At 42.5% G+C, this 26,235-nt stretch overlaps 1 protein-coding gene across 12 annotated transcripts in view; it reads left to right on the forward strand.

Annotated features, from left to right (window-relative positions):
• LRMDA (leucine rich melanocyte differentiation associated) overlaps positions 1–26,235 on the forward strand; it is a 1,072,656-nt gene that overhangs the window by 1,635 nt on the left and 1,044,786 nt on the right. For all 12 annotated transcript variants that reach the window (XR_011524502.1, XR_011524500.1, XM_070566722.1 and 9 more), the window contains exon 2: positions 5,065–5,165. Coding sequence is in view for 10 of the 12 variants with exons in the window: in XM_070566722.1 (XP_070422823.1) it covers positions 5,065–5,165 (101 nt within the window). In the remaining 2 variants the exon portion in view is untranslated. The remainder of the gene's footprint in view (positions 1–5,064; positions 5,166–26,235) is intronic.

The raw sequence follows: 26,235 nt of genomic DNA on the forward strand, positions 1-26,235 counted from the left end.
CCTCCTAGGCCAGTGAATCTGAGTGATGACCCAGAGTTTAGGGTCTTTTTAGCCTTCTGCCCCTTGCAGTTTCTAATGACAGCCATTATAAGAGGTAGCACCTTGAATGTGTGTCACATGGTACTTCTCAAACTTTGGTAGAGCCTTCTTAAAGGAAACAAAAAACTTCCCGTGAGCTCACAGTGTTGATATTGTTTTTATTACAATGTTGCTTCAATATACAAATGCAAAATCAGATATAACTTTCTTCTAAGTTCATACTTGGAGACCTGTAAACCCCAAATAAAGGGATGGTGTGAAGAGAAAAACTGTAATACCGATAAAATTAAACTAAACAATTTAATGAGATGGATGATACTGTTTTGCTGAAACTAGATCACTGCTTTCGTTGTCGCTGGGCTGACTGCCATTGCTCTGGTTTTTAGGGGTTCCACAGGCCTATAATCCTACACGGTTGGGGATGTTACAGTCCTTCCTCTACTTTTCTCTGTAAAATCTTCCATTCAACATGGATCTGATTGCATGTGGCCTTCTCTGGGCTTGAATGCATTATTTATATTCAACATTCAGTCCTTAGTCTTCCATAAAATCTTCCACTAGCTTATGACAAAGTAGTGTCATCAATGCAATTGCAGACACAAATGCACACTTGGAATTTGGGCACTGACATCTTGTGCCCAAGAGACATTGGAATAACAAATTACTTCCATAGGGATATTGGTCTGATTCAACAACTGTTTTCCAAGTGGCCACTAGGTTCAGAGGACAGTGCTGTGTACTTAATGTTATCTTATCTCATTCCTATAAGTAAATTGAGGATAATGTGTGACTCATGGGGCTCTTTCATGAGGATTAAATAGGTAACATCCAGGTGGTAAGCATTTAATAAAGGTTAGTCGTTACATTCTTTATTTTTTTAGCCACTGGAATTTTTTTATCTGTGAAGTGCTTTTTTGTAAATTGAGTTCATAATAGTTTGCATCATTGAGAAATTTCAGTTGTACATTATTTCTTGTCTGTCACAGCATAAGTACTCCCCTTCACCCCCTGTGCCCACCCCCCACACCCCCTCCCCTGGTAACCACTGAACTGTTTTCTTTGTCCATGTGTTTGTTTATATTCCACATATGAGTGAAATCCTATGGTGTTTGTCTTTCTCAATCTGGCTTATTTTGCTTAGCATAATACCCTCCAGGTCCATCCATGTTGTTGCAAATGGGATGATTTTGTCTTTTTTATGGCTGAGTAGTATTCCACTGTATATATACACCACATCTTCTTTATCCAATCATCAGTTGATGGGCACTTGGATTGTTTCCATGACTTGGCTGTTGTGAATAGTGCTGCAATGAAGATAGGGCTGCATATGTTACGTTGGATTGTTGATTTCAAGTTGTTTGGGTAGATACCCAGTAGGTGTGATAGCTGGGTCGTATGGTATTTCTATTTTTTGAGAATTCTCCATACTGTTTTCCATAGTGGCTGCACCAGTTTGCATTCTTACCAGGAGTGTACGAGCGTTCCCTTTTCTCCACACCCTCTCCAACATTTGTTGATTTTTGTCTTGCTAGTTATAGACATTCTGATTGATGTAAGGTGATACCTCATTGTAGTTTTGATTTGCATTTCCCTAATAATTAGCGATGTTGAGCATCCTTTCATGTGTCTGTTGGCCATCTGTATATCTTTCTTGGAAAAATGTCCATATCCTTTGCCCATTTTTTGATTGAGTTGTGTTACATTATTCTTTACTCCTTTGGAAGTAGTTAGTATTAGACTAGAGTGCAGAAGAGGAAACAGACTCCAGGAGATTGTGACCCGCTGAAGATACTACAGCTAGTAAGAAGCGCAGAGACTCAAACTTGTGCCCAGGGCTGTTTCTACTCTGACAGACTTTCCAATACTGCCAATTTAAAACCAAGGATCGCCTACCTCTGGCTGGGGGCAGGCATCATAAAATAAAATCTCCTCTCAGTCTTACTGCTGAAAAACCCACCATTTCCAGAAATGTCCCGGGAGCCAGACCGTCCCAACTGCAAAGAGAAATCTGCAGTCTTCTGCAGTTTGGTAATTTTTGCAGCTTCTGCTCAGAGTGGCTGGATATGTGTATGTGCGGGGATCCCACCCAGACCTCCTCCTTTTTTTCCCTGGTGTTCCTCTATGTAGAGGAACCTGGTATTAACCTGGTGTGTTTTCATTTCCCTGATGATGATGTCCCTTTCTGTTATCATTCCACACAGAGTGCAAGTCTTGGGGTTCAGATTATATAAGGTAGGCACACTAAAAGTACAAACTTTATTCAGTTCAGTCTAAATCAAGATAATTGACTAAATCAGATGACTTCTCATTTTGGATGTGCTCTTCTGTGCCATTTAAGATCTATTAATCTCTGCATCCCTGCTCTTGTTTGCTGAAGAAACAAACTGTTTTTGGTTGGGCTAGTCTGGCTTTGTATCTTACATTAGGTGGTCCTGTGCTCTAAGAAGCTTCCTGACATCCTGAGAGGTAATGTCTCCCACTCAGGAGCACTTCTTAAACAAGTTTCTCTCCTCATTATGAGTGTGGGTTGCAATGCCTGGCAGTAGCTGCTTGCTGCTTTTAAGTCTTTACCAGCCTATTTGAACCCTTTGACATGGTTGGCTTAAAACTAAAAGCTTCCAATTTACCATGGGAGTGGTCCAAACATGCAGATGGCTTATCAAGTTGGTTTTCATACTAAATTTTGGAGACTTGGTCTTCATCTCTGTGGAATGGGAGCAAGTTGTGCTTTGTTTAGTTTTCCTAGGGTGTTGGGTTAAGACCATGTAATAAAGTCTGATGAAAGTCTTGTCAGAAGTTTTGTGAGTGATCTTAATGCTTTGTGATGATAGCTCTCCTTGGTGCTGTTGTTTCCTCTGAAGGAGAATCCTACAGAAGAAAAAGGGGAGCAAATATCCTGCTCTTTCTCTGGGCTCTAACACTCTTCTGGGGCCTTCAGCATGGTGTCATGAGGTAGTTGTCAACCTTTCAGCTAGGAAGACTCATTTTGAAGCCAAAACATGATGATAGATGCACCGTTGCCATTTGTTGATCAAGAAAATCCACATCCACATGTGGATTGGTAAGAACTCCATGGTCCCTATGTTGGAAATCCTTATTCCTGGTGCAGGACGTGGTCTGGGCTTTATCCCTAAGAAGCTGTTTACACTGGGCAGGCCTCTGGAGTCTTAGTTTCCTTGGTTAAAACATGAGGGTTTTTGACAAACTGGGTCCCTACTAGATTTAGTCCTTGGTGAGTCTATGAGGAAAGAGCTCAGTTTGTGCATCTAAAGCTCAGCTTCTCTGCCGTATATACCACAGAGGTTTTGAATGGTGATGATATACAGGATGGTGGTGGATGCTGGGGTGAAAGGGGTAGGTTTTCTTGTGAGCACCATGGGCCTACAGGTCAGTGTGAAGTAGTAATACAGAAGAAGCTGCTGATCGAGTGGACATTCTGAGGGAAGAAGTCCCTAGATTGATTGGGGCCTTACATCCCCAGGCCCTCCTTGGTGTATGATTTCTATCTTGGCTTGGAAGCAGAGCTTAATTGATTACACAAGGGACTCTGAAGAAAGATGGATCCCATGTAGAAAGGGAAGAGATTGCTAGATTGACTTTAGAGCCCTTTGTTTTTTAGCTTGTATCTTCCCTGGTCAAAATTATTTTATTGGAGTCAGCTATTTTTATGTCCTTTCTTCCCACTTTCTCTCCTCCAGGAGTGAAGTTACTGAAGGAGAGTGAATACAGGATGCTGGTTGTCAGCAGTCTGTCCCCATTGGATAGGAGATGGTTGCGAGATGACTTCAAGAATTGAGGGTGCTAGGGTGCAGTATGATTTGTATTAGGTTGAGCCATACGAAGGTGCTGTTTTTGGAGTTCTAAAATGATTGAATTTTAGTAATTCATAAGGTTCAACCTAATATCTGACAATGTGAGAGGGCTACCATGTTCTTGTTCCCCCTTAGGAAGCATAACTCCCTGGGGCCTCTCTCACTCATTCTAAGACATCCTTGTTTGTGTGCATAGAAGACTGTGGATTTGTAAGGGGAGAGGATCTAGGCTGTAGCCATGTGATGGGCCTGAATTTCTACCTTGCGGTTGCGGGTGGGGTCCTTCGGGGAAATCGCAGGTCTTGTGACCCACTGGCCAACTCTGACCCATAGGTTTGTTTGATGGGTTTTGGAATTAGTTGCCAGTCTGGCCACAGGGTGCTATTTGTAAAATGGGTTTCAAAACCTGAGTGGTTGGAGCAGTGAGAAAGCCCTCTGACCTTCCTGCAGTTGGAAGTTCTGGGATCATAGTTCAGTTCAGATTCTTAATATTTGGGCACACACTAAGGTAATAATAATAAATATAAAATAAATAAATAAAAGACTGCCTAAGGGAATACCTCTGCAAGCAGAGTGGGGTTGATTGCAAAAGGTTCCCTGGAGGAGGGAGATGGCCACTGTTGTTGCCCTGTTGCCTTTGAATCAGCTTTGTTCAGAGTGTGGAGGACATTTTCTCACAGTGGTAATAGGATGGGATTGGCGGTCTGGGGAGGTTTTCTTGTCCAACCCCATTTGTTCCAGCACCCTGCAGGTCGAATGCTGGTAAGTGCATCTGCTGTGTCTTTTATGAGGTAACGTGCATAACAGGGTATTTGGAAGAGGAGGAGTCCGTGGAGGAGAGTGAGAAGGAGAGCCAGAGGGGCAGCTGTTGGAAAGCCCCCTGAGCGAGAGACTGATTGCTGTGATTATATCACTGTGCTCTGACGTTGGGGTTTCTTTTTGGACACCTGAATCCGGCCAATTTTAGTCCAATTTCCATTGTGCTGGGATTAGTCTCCATCACGCTAAGTGTACCAGGAAAGGGGAGCTGTTGGCAGAGTCCCTGAAGCCCCCAAAGCTGATTTGAACAGGAAAACAGCCACAAATGTGGCCTTTTGGTATGTGAGGAGCGTGTTTAAAGTTGTGGAAGCAATCATCGGATCAATGACTCAGGGTTGTGAGCAGCTGGGCGATTTCCGTTTGCCACATTATTCCTGTTCCATTTAATTTCCAGGTGTCCTACATAGGCCAGGACTGCAGAGAAATTCCAGAGCACCTCGGCAGGGACTGTGGACATTTCGCAAAGAGGCTCGATCTGAGCTTTAACCTTTTGAGGTATGTAACCTTCACAAGACGCAGACCAGGCCTGGGAGGCCCAGGCCCCTGGTGATGGCCTGCCCATAAAAGCCAAACATTCCAGCTCTGCATAGGGCGCAGGACTGTGAGACTTGTAGAATCACGCCCCAAAGCTTTGACTCTGCTTCAAGTGATTCCTTGGCTAGCCTCTCTGTGCTGCTGAAGAAGCAGCGTGTGTGAGCATCGTCCGTCTCACATGAGTTTCTATGAGAGGGCCGTCATACTTTCTCTTGGTTCTTTACCTTTCTTACTGACACCCATGCAGACGAGTTAGAATGCTGTTGGGGAAGGAATGAGATGGAACCAGCAAAAGTGTTCTGGGGGGCATTTAGAAATGCTTTTCTGAATAGCCCCATCTCCCAAAGCATTTGCCAAATCATAGGTATGGCATGTGTGTATATGTGTGTTTTATTTCTTCGCCTTTTTATGAATTGGAACCTTAAATATTTGTGGTGATGATTTCTCCAAGATGGTATTTCACTGTAATTCAGATGCTGTTGGCAAAGGGTGGGTGGGAGAGAAACCCTCTAACAACTGCTCTAATCTTGGCAAAAGGTAAGTGTGATCTTATGTATTATTCCAATGGAGAATACAGAGTTATTTCATTTCTTCCTAAAAGGTTATGAATTGTGACTGGTTTGGGGGCTTGGAGGAGAGAAAGAGGAGTTACTTGGAAAGTGGGTATCAGTAGGATAAATGAGCAGGGGTCAGGGTGGTGGCTTGTTCTCCTAACAAGCTGGTTCCACGCAGGGCTTTTTCCCTAAGTGTCCCCTTGAGAGCTGTGCTGTCCTATGAATGGAACAAACTGTCTTGGGTGGAAGGAGAGAAGAGGAGCTGGAATCCAACCCCAGGGCCAGGGTACTTTCCTGCTTCCACGCCTTGCATCTTTTCTCTCCCAACTTCTGAGTCAGGACACTTGGGTATTAAGAATTTGAGAGAAAGGGACAAAACTTGGGGCCTTGGGGAACTAGGGGTTAAAGGGGAATTTAAGTGAAGCCAGCAGATCTTCCTGGGCTGGTGCTCAGGGAAGGGTTATGTAGAAAGAGGGTGGGCACTGTGTGCCTTCTCTCCTCGATTCCCAAAGGTTTGTATGCATCTGGGGAGATATGGAAACTGCAAAGATGCAAGGTAATACGTAGTGATGAGAGGATGCCAAACAAATAAAAGCTGACTCTACAGAAATTAAGAATGGTTTTTGGTCCCAAATGCAAGGTGAGGAGAGAGTACACAGCCTGGACTAGACTGTGCCTGAGACATATGTGCCTCTGAAATAGCTCCCTAGCGCAGACTCGGGCAAAGGTTCCTTTGCCTGGGCATTGGAAAGAGTTCTTCTTGTGTGACTGGCCTCTAGGGGCTCAGAGTGTTGTGGCTCAGGCTGTGGCTGCCTCGCTGGTGGGAGCCCAGATATGGGTTTGAGGAGGCTGAGTCCCATGAGGAAGTGTGTCAGTGGGCACAGGTCATGGGACTGGGCTGTTAGGTCTGAGGAAACAGAGCCATCTTTGTCACACTCAGGGGCTCTGCCTGCTTTTGGCAGAGAAGGGGCTGGATCCTAGGAGGTGTATGTGTGGAGTGGAGTCAGTGGTGAGAAGGGACTCTTGGCTCTGAGGGGATGATCTATAAGGATTTATCATAGGAAATGATGGGTCCTGGAGACAGTAAAATTTAGTGAGAAGAAGGTTGGTACAATGGATTCAGAAGTAGAGGAGTTACGATTTTCTTTTGTACAGAGGAGAGACATTTCTGTAAGTGTTGAGTTTGAGGAGCTATCACATCTGGTCAGGAACCTATTCTTGTCCATGTTGTGGTCAGTGTATGATTTCCGCACTGGGTTATAGTTGCATTGGGGTAGCGATGAGCAATGGAGGGGTGAGGTCTAATGTTTGGGAAGGGTTTACATTAGGACTTGGTTAAGCTGGAAGGAGTTACAGACCAGATTGGAGAAAAGCAGTCCTGACTTGATGTGGATATGTCTGGGATTGGATCGTCGTTGATTGTTTTGTTTACCTAACTGGGGGTTGAGGGGCTGTTTCTCTTGGGTGTCAGAGGAAGATGGTCACTTACCCGGACAGTGGTCTCTAGCTCTGCCTTCAGCTGTATCAAAATCAAAGACGTTTTAGATGTTCAACTAATTCCTCTTAAAAAAAGAAAAAAAAAAAAAAAAAGCGGAGGAGGGCAGAGAATAAGGAGAAGGGAAGAGGAAGAAGATCATAAACTTACACCTTCTAAATAAGTAACAGATGACCCAAGCCCGCCAGGCTGCTGGGGTCATCATATCCAAATATTGTGAATCTCTATCCCACATTCTGTAGAAGGTTTCTCCCTAGCCCTCACTCACTATTTCCAGGGGATTTGGGGGAGCATATCTCCTGGTCAGTTTGCTCTGCACCAGATTCCCTCCAGCTCCCTGCTTGCTGTCTCTCTGCGCTGTTGTCTACCGCTCTCCCTCCTGACAGCCTGTCTGGCCCCACTGGGGATACCACCTTCATTTCTCTGAAGCCCAACCCAATATTACTAGGTATTATAGACTTTTTACTGCCAGTTCAAGGTGTACTGGGGGGAGGTGGGGTGGTAATTGCAGCACACAGCAGGAGACAAGTTTGGGATAGCATGGTTCCTGGAAATCTTTTGGGTACTCCCTTGCCATGGAGAATTTCTCCCTGGCTGTGCCTCTGGCAAGTGACCAGGCACTTCTCCCTCCCAGCTTTCTCACCTTTCCACATCACTTACCCGCTTTCCAGAGCTGCCCTCAGAAATACAAAATTCTTTTCACTTTGTTATATATAGAAAAATTACCTCCCCTCCTTTTTATAGAACATCTCTGCAGGCTTCCTTTTCACATCCAGAGAGTCATATCAAGGTATTGCCTTAAATGGAGCAATACTCCCAGTACAATTTTTTTTACTCCCATATGTTGCAAAATCAGCTGCAGTTCATTTGTGTTTTAGGCTACAATTTGTTTCTAGGCAAGGTGTTCTATTCATTTTTTGAATAGATAATACATGTACGTGGCACAGCCTTTAGAAGGAACAAACATGCCACCAATGAAAAGAAAGTCTCCTTTGCACTTATGTCCTTTAGCTTCCTAGTTCCCATCTGCACTGCTAACTATGGTTACTCGATTTTTTTGTAGTCTTCCAGAGGTATTCGTGTATATACTAACATGTGAATGTCTTATGGGGCCATATTTGTATTACTTCTTGCCAAGATGTTAGTTAAAAGGGAGATACCAGGCTTTGGTTAACCACTCATGTTAAGAACATCCTTCTCTATTGTCTTGCTATTAATTCATAGCCATACACCATCATCATTGTTAATCTAATTCCTAAAAGTGATGGTTCTGCTGGATCTCCTTGTGGCCACCTGTTCATGCTGCAGGGAAGGGTGGTTATGGATTTATAGGCTTTGAAATTTTAAGTTACTATATACATTTTTTTTTCATTACACTTCAGAGTCTTCTCTCCTGCATTAACTATGGTGAACCCACCTCTGCCTCATTTCAGTTGTCCAGTAGTAAACTGGTTTCCTCTCCGTGCAGAAGGTTGTGGAAATTCAGGCTGTATTGTTTCTATGACTCTGTCCTGGGGGAAATGAAAGTCCCTGGACTCACTGTGTGCCCTGTCAGATTGGAAGGTGGAAAAGGAAGCAAGACAACAGTTCTGAGTAAAATTTCTGGCTCCCTTAAGAGACTCAAACGTTCCTCACCTCTACCCTCTCAGCCCAGATCTCAATTCTTCCTGTTGTGATTGGATGGGAACCAGGTGAACTACAGTGGGTGTGAACTTGGACCAGCTCTCTGGGCACGATTCCTGGGGGTAGGGTCCTGCCATCCACCCTGGAAGAGGGTAGAAGGTTTAGGGAGCTAATCAGATAACAGTTGAGAAGAGTGAAGTTTTGCCCCTTGAACTTAAATGCATTAATGATTATGAGTCCAATGTCTGCAGCTGCATGAAATTGTACTTTAGGTTTTATTTTTTGAAGATAATTTTTTCTTATAATAATAACAATGATCAATATAGAAATCTTGGAAAACTCAGAAAAGTATGATAGAAACTCTTTCTCTCAAATCACTGGTTATCTTACCACCCCAAAATCACCACTGTTAACATTTTATTGTCTTCCAGTCTTTTATAGTGCCAAATATTTTTAAAATGTTACTGTTGCTTACATTGTGTTGCAATCATTTTCCCATCTCAATAAATACTGTATTACAGTTTTTAATGGTTTCTTATTTCTTGTGTTGGACATTTAGATTGTTTCCAGATTTTTACTATTATAAGTATCTCTCTTATAAATATCCTTGTACTACTCATTGATGAATGTGTCTCTGATTAGTTGTTTGGGACAAATTCGTAGAGACAGAATTGTCAGAGGGCTTTGATGCAGATGTCAGATTGCCCTTAAGAGAGGTTATACCAATTTCTTCTACCAAGAATATTTGAATATCCATCGTCCCAAACTCTTCCTTGAACTTGTTTTTGTGGTTTTCATGTTTTACTTTGCTGATCAATAAAGAGAATCCTCTGCCTTAGCCAGTGCTGGTTCCTTGGTCTACTCGAGCAAAGAGAGCTTGTTAATGAGTTGTTCCAGCTTCAGTGTTCCTTTTTCCTGATTGGGGAAGGGCAGAGTTCTCCCTGGTGGCCCCATTCCTCTCCCCCAATGGCCCTGAGTGATTTGAGTGAGTTGCCTGTGGAGCTTGTTGAACACAGTGGGTGGAGCAGGGCTCCCATGGCAAACAGTGGTAAATATGCCCGGGCCAATCTGGCAATAAAATCGAGAGGGTTTAATTGATCTATGGCAACAGGAAGCTTACATCTTAAAAATTAAGTTACTTGCAGTTGCATCTTATTGTCACTGTCATAAATGCACTGGATAGGGGAATTGCTTAGGAGAAAATTTCTGAAGTGGAAGCTTGCTTCTGCTTCCCTGGCTTTGGCCAGGATGAAAGTGAAGGACTGGGGAGTTTGGGCAGCTCCAGTAAAGAAACTCTGTCCTCCCCCTGCAGGCAGTGAGGTGGACATCGGGTGTACAGTCAAAGCTCCAAGGACGGACACACCACCATTTCTATGTCTGTTATGACCTACTAATGAAACTGGACCTGTTAACTTGCTGCTCGGTTGGGAAAATGGGCATTGTAATGAAAAGAACCAAGGCTTTGGGGTTAGACCACCTTGGCTTGAAATCTTACATCTGTGACTCACCAATTGTTTAACTGGCCTTGGGCTAATTGCAGAAATGTTGAGTCTCTGTGTGTAAAGTGCCTGACAAATTACCTGGCACATAATAGGTCTTCAGTAAGCATAGCTCTGGTTACTGCTTAAACCTGGTGCTAGTGAGGCTGAAAGCCCAGGCTTGACCCTCCATAGGGGCCATTTCACTTTCTGGTAGTCATTGGGGTTCCTCAAACATTCAGATTTCCTCTCCCTCAGCACGTAGTGTATTTGCACATCTCTGTATTCTTTGGTGTGACCATGGGCAGAAACTTTAAAAGCCAGTGCACAATTAGCCACTTTCTCTTCTGCCTGCTGTGATCATCAGTCTTGGATTCTTGCCATAAATGAGCAGAACTGTTTGCTGATCTATGCTGGACATAGACTGTAAATGAGAAATAAATCTGTGTTATAAGACTTGAAGGTATTTATTAATGCACCATAACCTAGCCTATCCTAACAGACAAATACCTCAATTTTCCAACTGTCTCTGACATTCCGTAGGCTAAACCTACTCGTCTCATACATATTTTTCATCCCTGCTGGCTAGGAGCATACCTTTGTTTGTACTATGGTGGGAATGAGTGAGAGAAAGAATTCCCCACCCAGACTCTCAGGAGAGAGCTCAAAGGGCATGTTCTGTTGGCATTGGGTCTTCATCAAACCGTTTATTTGCAGTCAGGGGACTTGTTAATACTTGTTTTCAAAACCCAAATGTAGTGGTCTTACTTGAGCAGCATGCTGATACTGGGGTAGGGGTGGCAACAGAGCTTATGCCAGTAAGCCTTGAGAGGAAGAGATGATGGTAGAAAAGATAGGCTTTAGAAAGATGAATTGTTAGTGCATTTTCAAAATAGTTCTAGGGCATTGATAAGTCCTGAGTGATTCCAAGGAGGCAATGGTCTATCTGTGTGTTGGAACCAGTGTTCTCTCTAAGCTGGACAATTCTGAGACAAGTGCCTTTTTTGTTCCAGGTGTATCACTGGCCATTCTAGTGTCTCTAGCTAGCAACAGAACATACAATCAAAAGGTGAAATGGAAAATGACTTGGTAGGTCATATTTAATGTCTCAGTAGAAGACTTTGATTTCCTTTACTTACAAACTTTTTGGAGTGACCTCCATGACTGTAGAACCACCAAAAACAATTTGAAGGAAAGAAGAGAAGGAGGGAGGGAAAATCATTAAGGGAGCAGGTATCAGGTCACTGTGAGCATGGTTTATATGGCATCCCCCTCTCCCTCAAGAATGTCCTGACTTCCTGGATTTCTACCCTTCTGCCAGAGAAGGAGTTATCTAAGGGGCTGTAGGGCTTTCCTGAGGTTCAGCTTTCTCATAGATGGTGATGATCCTTGTAACTTGCAGTGACTTAGAAAGTGCTTTCATAAACATTGTCTCCATTTTTCCTACAGCATTGCTTCTAGGATTGGAAATTCTTAGACTTTTTAGTAATTTATTACTAAATTATTTCCCATCTTTTCCCATCCTTTTATTTTCCATCTCACTCAGTTTTCTTTTCCAGAATCTTGGGTTTAATTTTCTTTTCTTTGTAAAGTTTCTCTCCCTGAGCTGTTTGGAACTTGGGTCCCAGGGCTCTACCTTCTCCTTCTGTCCTGCTTTCTGCTTGGAGGTCATCATTGTGCATGTGGTGATGCTGCTTCGTGCTGTCAGGGTGGTGGTTAGAAGCAGTGGTGATTTGAGGGGAGGTGGGGAGAGACTGGTGAACTTAACTCTTTTGGACTTTCTCCTCACTGGCCCTCCAGGTTCTCAATCATGAAGTTGTGTGACAATGTTGGGGGTAAGTGCTCTGCCAGCATTTAGTGGGTGAGGCCAGGGATGCTAAATGTCTTGCAGGGCTTTGAATAGCCTTCGACAAAAAAGAATCCTCACTCCCACTTGCCAACTGCACTCTATTGAGTAAGACCTCTGAGTCCTCTCCGAGAGAGCTTGCAGAATGGTTCTCTTGATGAGCTTCATGATAAAGCAGCCTTGCAAATACCATCGTGCCTTGGTATGTGCAAAGGATTGGTTCCAAGATACCTAAATCCACAGATTCTTGAGTCTCTTAGTCTGTGGACTTCACATCCGTGGATGCCAATGGCCGAACCAAGAGGTGACTGACTCTGCTCTCCAAAGGAGTCCAGGGACAAGGCATCAAACAACTGACATCAGTCATTATGTTTATTTTCTTATTAATAAATAGGCAATATTGTAGAGCACTTACTACATGCCAAGGCTGGATAGAACACTTATCTCATCCAGTCCTTCTCCTGTCCACAGCATTTTGACAATGGGACTATTTTTACCCACATTTTACAGCTGAAGCAACTGAGGCTCGGACAGGGGAACTAATTTGTCTGAGAGCACCTTGATGGTTAAATGGGAGACCTGAGATTAAGTGACCTAGTGGTCTGACTTCAGCCTTACGATTACTCTAAACTGCTTTTCAAGGTATAAATCGTTACTTACTTTGTGTGAGAAGACTGGTGGCCATTTCCAATCCTATATTTCCTTGTAGGGGAAAAACATTTCTTTTTCTTTTTAAATCATGAGCAGTCTGTGGAAGTCACTGGAGCAGGGTCAGAGTGGATCCTGAGCCTGCGCCAAGTTGGAGACCCTGGAGGCCTCGGAGTTCTGTTGCATTTCATCCTCTCTTGTGTTTCTCCAAACCTCCCTGATTTGGAAAGTTTGGTGACACAGGACCTCATGAGGCCTGGGCCAGCTTGGAGATGGGAGTTCCCAGAGAATTTATCCCCTTCTTTTATCTCCCCTTGGGCTGTGAGGTGTGGCTCAGATGAAGGTCACTGTCATGGGAAGAAATGGCTTAGCATTTGCAGTGGCTTTGCTATTTCCAGCCTTGGGATGGGGAACCTTGAGACAGATTACTGCATACTGCATGAGTTTTGAGTCTGGAGGGAAAAGAAGAGGTTATTTGTGTGTGTGTCTGTACTTGCACGTGTACTGACTCAAATGCACACACCCACCATCTGTAAAGCCTCTTTCCTCTTGTCTCTTCAGGGACTGCAGTTTTGGTGATTTCAGCTGTTCCTGTTCCTTTATGATGAAAGGGGAGTGATTATGTTTTTCTTGGTGTCTGTGTTTAATTACAGGGATATAATAACTACAAATTCTCCCTGGATGAGACTTTTCTAATAAAAGGTCCTTTCTATCCCAGCTGCTTTCTCTTCCCCTTCACACCCCTACCCCATCACTGTCGTAGCACAGGGTCACTTAGGGTTCTAAATGAGGGAGAGAGACACACACGTGTTGAGGTTTCATCTAGAGTTTTTTTAAAAAAGGACACCGCCTCCTTCAGACCCATCATTATGGAAATCAGCTATGTGCCCCCCACCTTTGCACCACCTCCCCTAAGCTCCTTTCTGAGTTTATACAGAACCCAATTTTTCAGTCTTTTGGGTGTCTGCTTTTTCTCTGGTTCTGAAGGAATAAGAGACGTGTGGAACAGGGAAGACCAACAAAAGAGGTTTAAAAAAAAATCCCCAAACCTTTCTTGAGATAAAGCAAGACTTATTAAAAACAATTGGAAGGTAGGGCAGGAGAGGGGGTGGTAACCCCCACATGGCCCGTTTTCTGCAGCTGGAGAAGTGTTTTAAGAAAATGCACCATTGTTAAAACTTTTTTTTCCTTGATGGATTTATTTATAGGGTAGAGAAATATTTTCCCTGTAATTGGGTAACTCTTAATAGTAGCAATTGCATATTTATCAGCATGAGGAGCTGTTATTAATGTAACTGTCAGGCCCAAACACATTTCTGCATTAAATCCATTTAGTATGTGCATTATTCGGGCTCGAATGTCACTGGGACATCAAAGCCCCGTAGGCATGGAGAGCTCAGTGCCCTGCTGTGGCTGCCGAACAGGCCCTTGATCAATAAATGTAACATGTTAATGCAGAGCAAATAGAATAAAAGATTTCTTTGACAAGACATGAAAAATCACCTTGTGGCAGCTGGCATGTGATGCCGTTTCTGGGGAGACACTAGCAAAGTTGATCTGACAAGTAAAGAGGAGAGATGATGGTTGTAAGGTGCTTTTGTTTCAAACTTCTTTCTTGACCTGTCAGGTTTTGAAGGCGCCTCAATGGCTCTTTTTTGTCATGTGAAAATTGTAGTCTTAGGTAGTTATGAAGCAGTTATCTCTTCTCAAATTGTGAATGCTGCTGTTTAATTGATTCACTTAGCATTTGAAACTGTCATGCATTAATAATTGCGAAATCCTGTAGATACCGCGGTAGTGTGTCATGCTTAAATGTGTAGTTATCAGAAAATTAATATCCTTAATGAACCGGTGCTTTCAAACTAACATTGCATGAAATCTCTTTTGCCCTTTCATTTGCTGAAGCCACATCCGCCAGTTTGCTGAGAATCACCTCTCGACAGTTTGCTTTCTTGATGCCCGACAAATGCCAGCTTTGCTGTGGGTACATCGCGTGCTCAATGACAATAAATATAGTAATTATACTGGAGTTAGTAATTAACATAATTGTAGTCAATTACGACAAATACAGTGCAGAGCTAAATAAATGAGAGGAGAGAAATTAGCAAGCTAATTGATTTATCTTTACTTGGCTTTCTATTACAACTGGTAGGGCTGTTTTTTCTGGGGTGGGGGTAGAGGAGGGGAAAAAATCCCTGCAAGGATTGTTTACAAATAACTGATTTTGTTTTGAAGTTGCCTTGTCTTTTGACTTATTACGCGTCACCCCCTGCTCTGCTTACAGGGAGGAAAAAAGGAAAGAAAAAAAGCATTTAAATGCCAAGGGAATATTTTGTTAATTTCACTACATCAAGCCGAATGCTGCAGCTAAGGCGAGACAGGATTTAGCTTTCGCTAAGGCGTGAGGAGTTATAATTTTTTCTTTTCAGCTATTGCTTTGGTAAAGGAAAGTTTTATTGTGTGCGTGTTCTAAGTCTCCATCAGCGAGGTGGTGCTTTGCTGGGTAGTACATTTGGGGTTTATATGTGCATAATAATTTGCTCAATTCTGTGTCGCTGGCTTGGCGTGAGAAGTGGGCGTATTTTACTTGGTTCAGCCCCACTTGGTCTTGTTATGCCTTCTTCCCTCCATACCCAAGGAAGAGATGGAGGAAAGGAGCAGCTAGTGTTGTCGGAGGGGGAGGGCAGGGGCTCCAGCAGGGACCACCTGCCCATTTTCTCTTCTTTAGCCCACTTCAGTGCTGCCTGGGGTCCTGGGCTGTCATACTCCTGTGGCTACCTGGAAAGTTTTTGTTGGAGTCTCAGTGCCCCTTTGTTTCAAGCTGGTGTATTCTGTGCTGCCTGGAGCCCTGGTTAATGGTGTTTATCGTGCGTCTCTGTGCTTTGTTCACCCCTTTCAATGTGACTGCTGTTCCTGCCGCTCACTGAGAACCTGTGCATGCTTTGAGGCTTGGGGTCACATCACAGCCCTGTTTATTCTCACAGCTTTCAGAAACAGGATTTTTTTCCTTTGCCTCTTGACACAGGATGGGGGCTAGTGGCCAGAGCTTTTTAAAGATTGAAGTGTTTAAAATCTTACCCAAGATTAAAATTCAGTGCTTTCCCAGGACATGGCTATTAAACAAGTATCCAGCATCAGTTCTCAACCTTAGCAAAGCCCCAGGTTACTCCTCTGAAAATTAAGCAATTTAGCAAACTGAAAATTTGTTTTAGAGCTTTTTATTTAGCTCTTTTCCCTGAAGATTCCACTGGGTATGTTTCTAGTCCAACACGAAGGGAATCAGAGGCAGCAATTTTACTTCTACAAAGATGGTACATATAATCATACATGACCCCGTGTGGAATTCAGGTTTTCAGTTGCATTAAAATGCTGTCTGTATTTTAGAACACCAAGGTGTGCCGGACACTGCTTAGTGTGGTCATTCTTCATGTGCACTTCTTTGGAAATCAATTTATGATATGAAATATTTATATACAAGGAATCATTTAAATTATTTAAAGTTTGCAGGCATAAAGGCCTTTCTGATGAAGTCTCAAATTATTTTAGTAAATATGGGGAACTTCTGAGCAGAAAAGACTTTCATGGTTGGAAGTACTTGGAACTTCAGCTTGATGTAGTTTGATATGGGTCAAAGAGAAATCAGTTGATTCATATGTGTAGCTTTGTTTACCAAAAAATGAAATTCTAGATGATGTATACCTCCAGAGAGAGCATTCTGCTGTGAGCATCCATGAAAGACAGTGAGGGGGGAGAGACAGAGAGAGAAAATGTATTAAGAAAAACCCTTTTGCTGTTGACCATTGTCAAAATGTGGCATCTGTAGTAGTTTTGTCGCTGTCTGTAGTCTCTACTCAGCTGCTGGTTTTTATACTCTGTCTTTTCTCCTAAATGGTGCTCAGATGTAGAGCAGACATGAGTGGGGAAGAACATAGGGTGATGGCAGGGGAAGCTTCTTTTCATTTTTATTATTTTAGAATTAAAGTTGCCCTAATTGGAGCTAGCTTAATTTTGTCCCTGTATGGCTAAGGAAATAACAGCACTGGGGATAATTTAGATGTATTCCTTTCAAATAAAATACTGTTTGCAAAGGCACTATTTTTCTAAGACTCTTTTCTGTTTCACTGAGACATACACTCCTCTAGATGTTTAAATATGTGAATTTTGAGGTGCTTTGTTCCTCAGAAATTCTAATGTTTTTTTTTTTTCTTTTTGCATTTGTTCAGCACCAGCTCTGTTGATTGACTCTACTAAACTGCATTTGTGGAGTTGGTGGAACAGAAGGTGAGAGGGAGTAGAGTTAGTTAAGAGCTTTTGCTGTCTGTCTACCTTCTGAGAAGCTGGGTGAGTGGGCATGTGCCCACTTGCATGTCAGTCTTTGAGGGGATACACTGGAATTGCCTGATGGGGGGTTAATTTTATTTCAGGGACTTATTTTTCAGGATGTATTCCCTGTTCCTTCTAAGTGCATCAATGTGGTAGCTCAATTCCTCAGGATTCATACCTCCTAAGAGCAATGAGCGTTCAGGACCCTGAGGGTGAACCTCGGAGGGCAGACTGTCTTCATCTATGCTGATAGTTGAATCATGGGCCTGTCCTGATTGGCTCTTGTGAATTCTTCCCAGACATGTGAGCTGGACTAACATTGTAGAAAACTAACCTTCCTTCCAGTTGTAATCAGATATAGCAAACCAATACCTCAGAATTTTGTTCTTGGAGGCTGGACTCTGGTAAGAAAAATAAGCCTGACTTGGGGTATAGAAAAATGGAGCCTGGCAATGACTCCCAAAGGTCATTTTGTCTAGTGTCCTGCCTCTGAGGAGTTGTCTATTTGTTCCAGCCCATGACGTGAAGCCCTGGAAGAATGACTATAGGGATAAATTTAATCATATACTTAAAGGTTTTTCTTATCTTCTTCCTCTTTAGCTGGTGGAAATCAGGCCTGGCGTGACTTATGTTTTGGAGGATGCCAGCAGAGTTACAGTGGTCTTTCTGCTGTCATGTACAACTGGATGGCTCCGTGGATGCACCTCAGGGCTTTTAATGGCTTGTACAGCCATGACCATGGATTATGGGGACTGCTCAGGCTAGCATGGTTCCCCTGAAACTGTCTGGAGACGTTCTCAAGGGCTGAGGACTTGGATCATTGTTCTTTGCAGATCCTCTCCTGTTCATTATAGATATGTAAATATTAAGTGCATGCTGGGTACCCCAGAACCTGGAACTCAGAGATGTGATGTTTCCCCTTGAAAAAGCTCACATGCTCAATCTGGAGATAAGGCTGATACAGGTGAAATTATTAGAGAATGATAGAGGGCCACTGTCAAATTCTACCAGAGGACTTTGAGAACTTTGTGGTTCTCTCCTATCGGGTAGCATAGTTACTCCATCCACTTGAAAGCTTGTTCTCTTTGAGTTAGTGAGCAGCTTTGGGGGAGCCACACATGGAGAAGAAGGGTCCCAGCCAGCCAGGTAGAGCAGGCGAATCGACCCAGGTGAGCCCTGGGGTGGCTCCCAGACAAGTCTCCCAAGATAGCCACAGGACAATACAGTTCAAGTAAGTGTGGTGGGCATACTACCAATTCTCAGGCCTGAGAAGGTCCCAGGAGGGAGGTCTTCTTTAAATAAAACTTCATGAGAAGATTGTAAGTTGGACCATACCCTGAAGAGGGAGCAGAGTTTGCCACGCTTGGTCTAGATTACTGTGCAGGGTAAACAACTTGCACAATGATGGGGCTTTAGGACCAGGTTTGTCCTGAGTGGAGATGGTGAGACCCTGATCTGTGGGCTCTCAGGAGTTTGTGGGAACCTAGAAGGAAAGAAATTGAAGAGTAGGGAAAGCTCCTTCCCATACATGCAGACATAAACCCCTGTGATGTGCAGAGTAAGGTCATTCTGGGGCATAGAAGCTGGTTGGGGAGGGAAGCTGGTCAGGCCACAGTATTTTGGGGAAGCCAATCAAGTAAGGACTTGGGGGAGGTACGGATTCTCCCTCTCAAACCTTCACCCTGGAGTGACAGGCGTGTGGGAGAGACAAGCCATTGTTCGTTCCCAGGCTGACACTCGGCCCTGACACACATACACGGCAATTACGCTGTTAGCAGGGTCACAGTTAATGCAGTTCTTCCATGACTTCTGCCACAAGCATGCTGTGCTGCTTAGCACCCAGCAAGGCCCTCTAGGTTGGCCCTGGCCTCATTCAGAAGGGGAAGAACCAAAACTTGGAATCTCATGTTTCAGAAATTGCATTTTATTACCGTTCTTCCATGCCACAGTGTGTTTGGAAGATGATGATAGCTTCTTTTAAAAGAGGTAGCAGTAATGGTAACTATCATTCAGCCATCAGCTTCCCCTGAGTACCGTCCTCACTGTTTAATGACAGGAAATGAAAGTGAGCCAGGGTTGACTTTCCTAAGGGCCCATAATTGGTCGGAGCCAGGATCCCAACACAGCTTTGCCCAACCACAAAGCCCGCACATTTAGCTCCTGAACTGTATTCTATTATGTTGCATTTCCCCCAATTCCAATTTGTTGTTGTCCTCAGCATCTTTATCTGGTAAACTAGTGTAGGTTGGTAACTAAACGGTGGAGAAGAAGAAAATTCTGTCTTTCAGGCCCATGAAAGGAGACAATTCCCCCACCCCTTCAAGTCTGTTGCTCTTTGTCTTCTTCTCAAACTTAAATTTGACCCCATCATTTTCTAGGAGAGATACAAATTGTAGGCAGTATGTATTTACATCAAATATGAGTATTTTAGAATTCTGGAGAAAATTAAGTTGCGTTAACTTTTATTGTCCTATTCCTTTCGGAAGATAAATAACAACAAAAGTACAAGAAACTCCCTCACGCCCTAATAAGGGGCCCCTGGCGGTTGGGCCTCCACTCCAGTTTTTGGATCTGCCTCAGGTCTGTTTGAGTTCTGCTGCTGCTATTTATCTGGACAGCCCTTTAGGAGGCAATTTCTCATCAGTTACAGGCAAAAAATACTGTCTACTTTTCTCCTCTGCATATCTCTGGATTGCACAGGATATAGGTTATTTGAATGCAAATGCTTTGTGAATCGCTAAGTACTACATAACTATAGTGCATTCTATTTTCCCCAGTTTTATTGAGATATAATTGACATATAACATTGTATTAGTCCAAGGTGTACAACATAATGATTTTATATATATATATATATATATATATATATATATTTATGTAGTGAAATGATTACCACAGTGAGTTTAGTTAACATCATATAATGGATTATTGTCATATTTTTCTTTTAAATGAGAAACTAAACTCTTGCTAGTTTGAAGCTCAGTCATTGTTGGAGACCAAGAAGCCAGGGGAGTTCAGACTGGAGTGTGATCTGGTGGAAAAGCAGTGAGATCATGAGATAAAATATCTGACTACTATTCATTTTCACTCCACCACAAATCATCTGTGAGATATTGACCAAGTCATTTAATTTGTGTTGTCCTTTTCCAAACAGGGGATAATGATACTCAACTATCCGAGTTGTGAAGATCAAATGAAATGCTAAATGTAAAAGAGTTCTTTTCCTGTGTAAGATGTACCAAAAGAGCAGCCATCCCCAAAATAGTTTATTTCATCTTTGATTCTTTTGTTTTTGAGCAGAATTCTCTTTAGGATTATTTTGCTTGGGGTCATGTGGCATTTGCTAGTGGTGACTTGTGTACAGATCAAAAAGGAGATATCATAGTCCTTCGATGTCTTTCCTTGCAAGGAGCATGTGCCTATTTTCTATAGCCTTAACTTTCTCCTATTTGATTTTCTTGCCTTCACTAAAGGTTTGCCTTTTATGTAATTTCTGATCTACATTGAATTGAATGGTTCTGTTGTAACTAATGAAGTCTATGTTAGCTTTTTTAAAAAAGGTTTGTTAGAGCGTCTTCCCAGAAGATAATTGTAAAAATCACATTTAGACAATGCACAGGGAAATAGAATGTGGAGATTTGAAATTGTTTTATTATTAAAAGAAGACTATTCTTTGAGAGTATAAACTAGTCAGATGATAGAAAAGGTGAGGAAATAAACACCGGCCGGGTAATCTGGAGAGAGACTGCTCTGGATTTTATTAATCAATTTATTAAAGAAATTTCTACTATTGATGATATGAAAGCATTTTCATCTGTTGCTTCTGTGAACTGTTTGTGTCATGTTGAGCTGTCACCATTTGGCCTTTCCTTCCTCCCACATATACCAAGTAGTAGTAATGATGTAACATTGACTAACAGTTGTTTAATGCTTACCATGCTATCTCATTGAACCCTCCCAGCTCTATGAGATTTACCCCTTTATGCAGATCAGGAAACTGAGACAGATTGCTCAAGCACCTTGCCCAATGTCACATAGTAAGTATGAAAACTGGGACTCAACCAGACCCCCTTTGTCATAGTGCTCCCCTCCTCCTGTGATAGGTACTCTGTAGTATGCTTCATAGAACCACATGCTGTTGGAAGGAACCTTAGAGATAGGGTGGATTAATCCGGTGATTTTTGAAGCTATTTTTCTGGGAGCAAAATCCTTGTCAAATAAAATTTTATATAGAAAGACCTTTATGGAATAAAAGTGTTTTAATATATATATATTTTTGAGGAAGATTAGCCCTGAGCTGAGATCTGCTGCCAATCCTCCTCTTTTTGTTGAGGAAGATTGACCCTGAGCTAACATCCATGCCCATCTTCCTCCACTTTATATGTGGGACGCCTACCACAGCATGGCTTGTTAAGTGGTGCATAGGTCCATACCCGGGATCCCAACTGGTGAACCCTTGGCTGCTGGGGAGGAAAGTGCAAACTTAATCGCTTTGCCACTGGGCTGTCCCCTGTTTTAATATTTTTAAAGTGAGTCAGCAAAAGCAGTGAAGCTGTTAAGATGAGCACGGGGTTTGATGTTGGTGTTGGAGACAAAAATGTAATTTTATACTGGTCCCAGTGTTCAGATTATTCCTGTATTTGGCTTTAAGTGTGCAATATCTAAATGTTAATTCACTCATTGAATTCAAGTAGTTGCAAGTGGTAACAGTTTGTTTTTTTCCCCTTAAATTTCACCTTGCAGTATCAGGATATTCTTTAGCTAGACAATTCTAAGAAGAATTTTATTTGAGATCTGCACAAAGTGAGTTAATTTAGCACAAGATAATATGCTGTTGTCCTCCAGTGTGTTGAAATTTGGTATCTAACATATTTGAGAGTGCATACTGCTCTTAAGTTATAGTTTTAAAAAATGGTTAAAGTAATTTAAAAGTTAAATTCAAATCAACCATTTGAAGAAACTCAGAAGCCCCTGTGGTACCCAGGATTCCATGGAACACAGTTTGAAAACATTGGTCTAATACTTTCTTTTAATAAAGTAAACTGAGCCCCAGAAAGTGCAAATGGTAGGTTGGTGCCAGGAAACAGGAAATTGGTCCAAAGAAATGTTTACTTTATAAAATTAGTTTTTCAAGCTTTTCTTCTTTTTCTTTTTTTTTCCTGGCTATAAAGTAATATATATGCATTTTATAAAAATTTTAAAAATATAGGAAAAATATATATAAGGAAACAAAAAATAACCTATCATCTTACTGCTGAACAGTAAACCACTCTTTCTCTTTTAACATTTGAGCGTGTATAAATGTTTACAAAATTGGGTTCAGGCTGTATATAAAGTCTTGTATCCTATTTTTTTCTTTCAGTGTTATAGCACGTAATTCAGTTTTCTTGGATAATGTAGTTTTCAGTGATTACATATTTTTTCACAGATGCACTATGATTAGGCCATCCCCTTATTGACTGACATTTATTTATATATATTCCACTTTTAGGTATTAATAAGAAACCCTGTGATGAACATCTTTGCCTATAAATCATTGTTTCTCTGTTCTCTTTGTTTCCTTTTGATAATTTTTCAGAGTGAAATTACTTCATTAAAGGGCATTGAAACAAAAAAGTCTTCCCATGAAGCCCTTGTCTGACCCTTCCTCCATCTCCACAGGAGAATCTAGGGTATGGAGTTTTGTCCTTCCCTCTTAGTGGGTGGAGCTGGGGTCAAATGGGGCCTGAAGGGAAGAATCATTTTGAGCATCTTGACCTAAGTCTGTCCATGCTTCCTCTTCACAGTCTGAATGCTTGTGCATGCTTTGTCTGCTTCAGATACAGGGAAATTACAGATCTGTTCAACGACTCTAAGACCTAGTAGGTCCACAGGGAGGGGAAACCTGTTCTTCACTCCTGCCTGGCTCACCTCTGTGTCCACATGTTGTCCCTGGTCGCTGCTGGGACAGAGAGTCACTGAGGCCCCCTTAGGGCAAGGCTTTGCTCAAGGGGCTGTCTGGTGGGGCCCCAGAGGAGAGACTAGGCTTGTGAAAGGAGGAAAAGAGAGGAACCACACCATTTTCAGCTTTTCCTTTGCAGATCCAACCTTTTAAGCATACCTACATTTACCTGCAACGGCAATCGTTTTGCATTTTAATGACAAATCAAGTACGCTAACTTGCATTTGAAACGAAAGTGCCTTAAATGTCTCTGGCTGTCAGAATGAGATGTTAGGAGCTTGATGAAAAGCGAACAAAGAAGACAAAGTATGAAGCCTGGATACAGTGCAAAATGAAATAAAACCTTGTATGGCCTGTCAGGGGTGTCAGTTGATATTCATATCTAAAGCACATTATAGCATTACTTTGCAGCTCATAGCTTACTCATCTGTCTTTTTTAATTCATCACATTCGAGCCCACATCTTTTAAGTCTCGTGTGTCAACAATGGAAGAAATCTGTTAATTGACAAATGAGTGTCACAAATGTGAATTGGTGCCTTTACATCAGCGGCAGGTGTAGTCTCTTTTGTTTTTTGTTGGATCTATTATTGGCATAAGCCAGTGTAAGACATCTGTCTTTGTCGGAATGAGAAATGACAGGCCTTCTTGGCTGTCATTGTCTTAGTGCGTGCTCATTCTGTGAGATACTGTATAAAGATAAAATGTCAGTTAAAAGAATATGAAAAACTATCTGGAGGAAGTCCTTAAATTACTCAGAGAGGGGATCTGGGAATTAGGGCTGGAATTGAAATCGGAGTGTTTCAGTTTGTATCTATCACACCTATTTAAAAATAATATTTCCTGAGTAACAGGATGAGGTTATCAGGCATTTAGGAAAATGTTATGTTGTGCTAGTACAATTAGCTTTATAAGGAGAAAATCTACCTTTGCAAGATATGAATTTATTTATTATAAGGGCATCTCTCAGACAAGCACAGAATTGTCTCAGTAAAAACATTCCAGGTAGGATTCTGGGCATTGATTTGCATGTGTTTTGAAATATTGACATTGTTCCCCTCCAATTTCTTTTTCGGTTATATTCCTGTCTGAGACTGATGAGAAGCATAAGGAAATAAAAAGCAGCAGTTGTGGAGTGATGAGACAATTAGTGGGGAGGAAACGGTTGGTATCACAGAGCTCCTGGTGGGTTTAGAGATGCAGGCAAGTTTGGACACCTGAGGCTCTGTTGTTGCGTTATTGCTGGTAGGAGAGGAGGGGAGTCTTGTGTGAGAGAGGAGGTAGAAGGTCTGATGGAGGAATGCCCCTGCACTCTCTTCTTTCTGTCTCAGCATGAGTTGGAGAGCCTAGGCATTTAGGGCTGATGAGGACAGGGTTATCTCAGCTGGGCATTTCCTGGTTATAGGACGGGTGGACTCTGAAGGCATGCTTCCCAAACTTGAGAGTGTACACAGATCCCCTAAGGATCTTGTTAAAATGCAGTGTCTGATTCAGTAGGTGTGGGCTTGGGCAATTCCTGGGTGATGCTGACGTGCTGCTTTGCAGACCCGACTTGAGTACCAAAGAGTTCAATTAATCTTCCAACAGACCGTCTCTGATGGGCTCCTGTAGACAGTGTAGGGTTATGAGAAGAGGGAAGTTTTTGGGTGCTGGGATGGGCTAGACTGTTCTGGATGATTTCTACATCAAGAAATTGTTTTTTCTGTAGCTATGTTTCTAGTCCCTTCAGAGGAGGCCCAGACTTGTTGATTTTTCTCCAACTCTATGTGTCTGGGACACAGGCCTCTCTCCTAGTCCAAGGTACTCTGCCTTCTCTGCAGGGGTTGGCACTGTGTGTGCGTGCGTGCACTGTGCACATATGTTCATTGTTGTGTGGTAAGGAATGGCATGCACTAAACTGTGTGTGTGTGTTGGCAGAACTGTGTATTTTTGTTTACACTCACTGGTGTATTTGGGGATAGGCATGTGGCAAACTTGAGTGTACACTATTTGTTTATGTGTGATATGTAAACACGCATGTATGTTTAGGGACAGGTGTGTACCCAACTATGGCAGAGGATGTGTGCGTGTGAGAGAGTTTGCTAAGTGGAGCGCTAGAGCTCCTTAGCTGATACTCATTTGAATAATCAGATCGATTGGGTATATGTGAAGGAAAAAAACCTGCATGAGGAGCTGCTTTTGGGGCTAAAACGTAGTCCTTTGGTGTCATTGGTCTTTGGTGAACATATTTGCCTTCAAGGTTCCTCCTGGCTCACTGCTGTGGAAGCTGACTGCAGTATTTGTTTTCGGATGGAATAAACCCCCAGCAAAGTTAGACAGTACTATTGGGATCTGGGGAAGTCCTCACATTATCATGGGAGGATCAAGGAAGGGCAAAATATGTGGATCCTCAAGGCCAGACACTTGCCTCCCTTTTCTTTTTTATTTCAGCTAGAATCATGACTCAGTGCAAAGCCACCTCTTTTTTTCTTTTTCTGTAAACTAATAATGAACGAATGAGTAATTGGGAGGATGAAACTCATGTTTTTCTGAGGGAACTCGGAAAGCCAGTGGCTCTTTTTCCAGACTTTTCTCTCCTTCGCCTGGGCCCCTTCCTTCTTCTTCCTTTCAAATTCTATGTATTGCAGACCTTTTCCTGGCTGACCCTTAAATGCTCTGTTCTGGAGGAAATTTTAATTTTGTTTTTTAAATTGAAACAAGGCTTACCTGAAGGGAGTGAAGCAAGCCAGAGAGAAAGGAAGGGAAATGGCCCATCTGGAAAAGGCGCACAAGTTGCACCATCAACCCCTCTCACTATAAACTAGAGTGCTTTTGTCGCATGGAGAGAGGCCCATTTTGCTTTCTGTGGAGGTACATTAATAAAAAAGAATTTGCCTGAGTACAAAGAGTATGTATATGTGTCCTTGCACATGTCGCCCCGTTCGCCTTCTAAAAATGGGCAAGGCATGCACATCTATCTTGTGTTTATCCATACACATGTCTGTGTGTGCAGACATAGGCCAGATCCACACAGACATCCTTTTGTATGCATACTGGGGCACTAAGTACATAAGAAGACCATTTTACGTGCCCGCTCTTGGTTTTTCATTGCCGGCTGTCATGGAGAATCTGAAACAGACAAAAAT

Source organism: Equus przewalskii, chromosome 1 (genome assembly GCF_037783145.1).
Source record: "Equus przewalskii isolate Varuska chromosome 1, EquPr2, whole genome shotgun sequence".
NCBI lineage: Eukaryota > Metazoa > Chordata > Mammalia > Perissodactyla > Equidae > Equus > Equus przewalskii.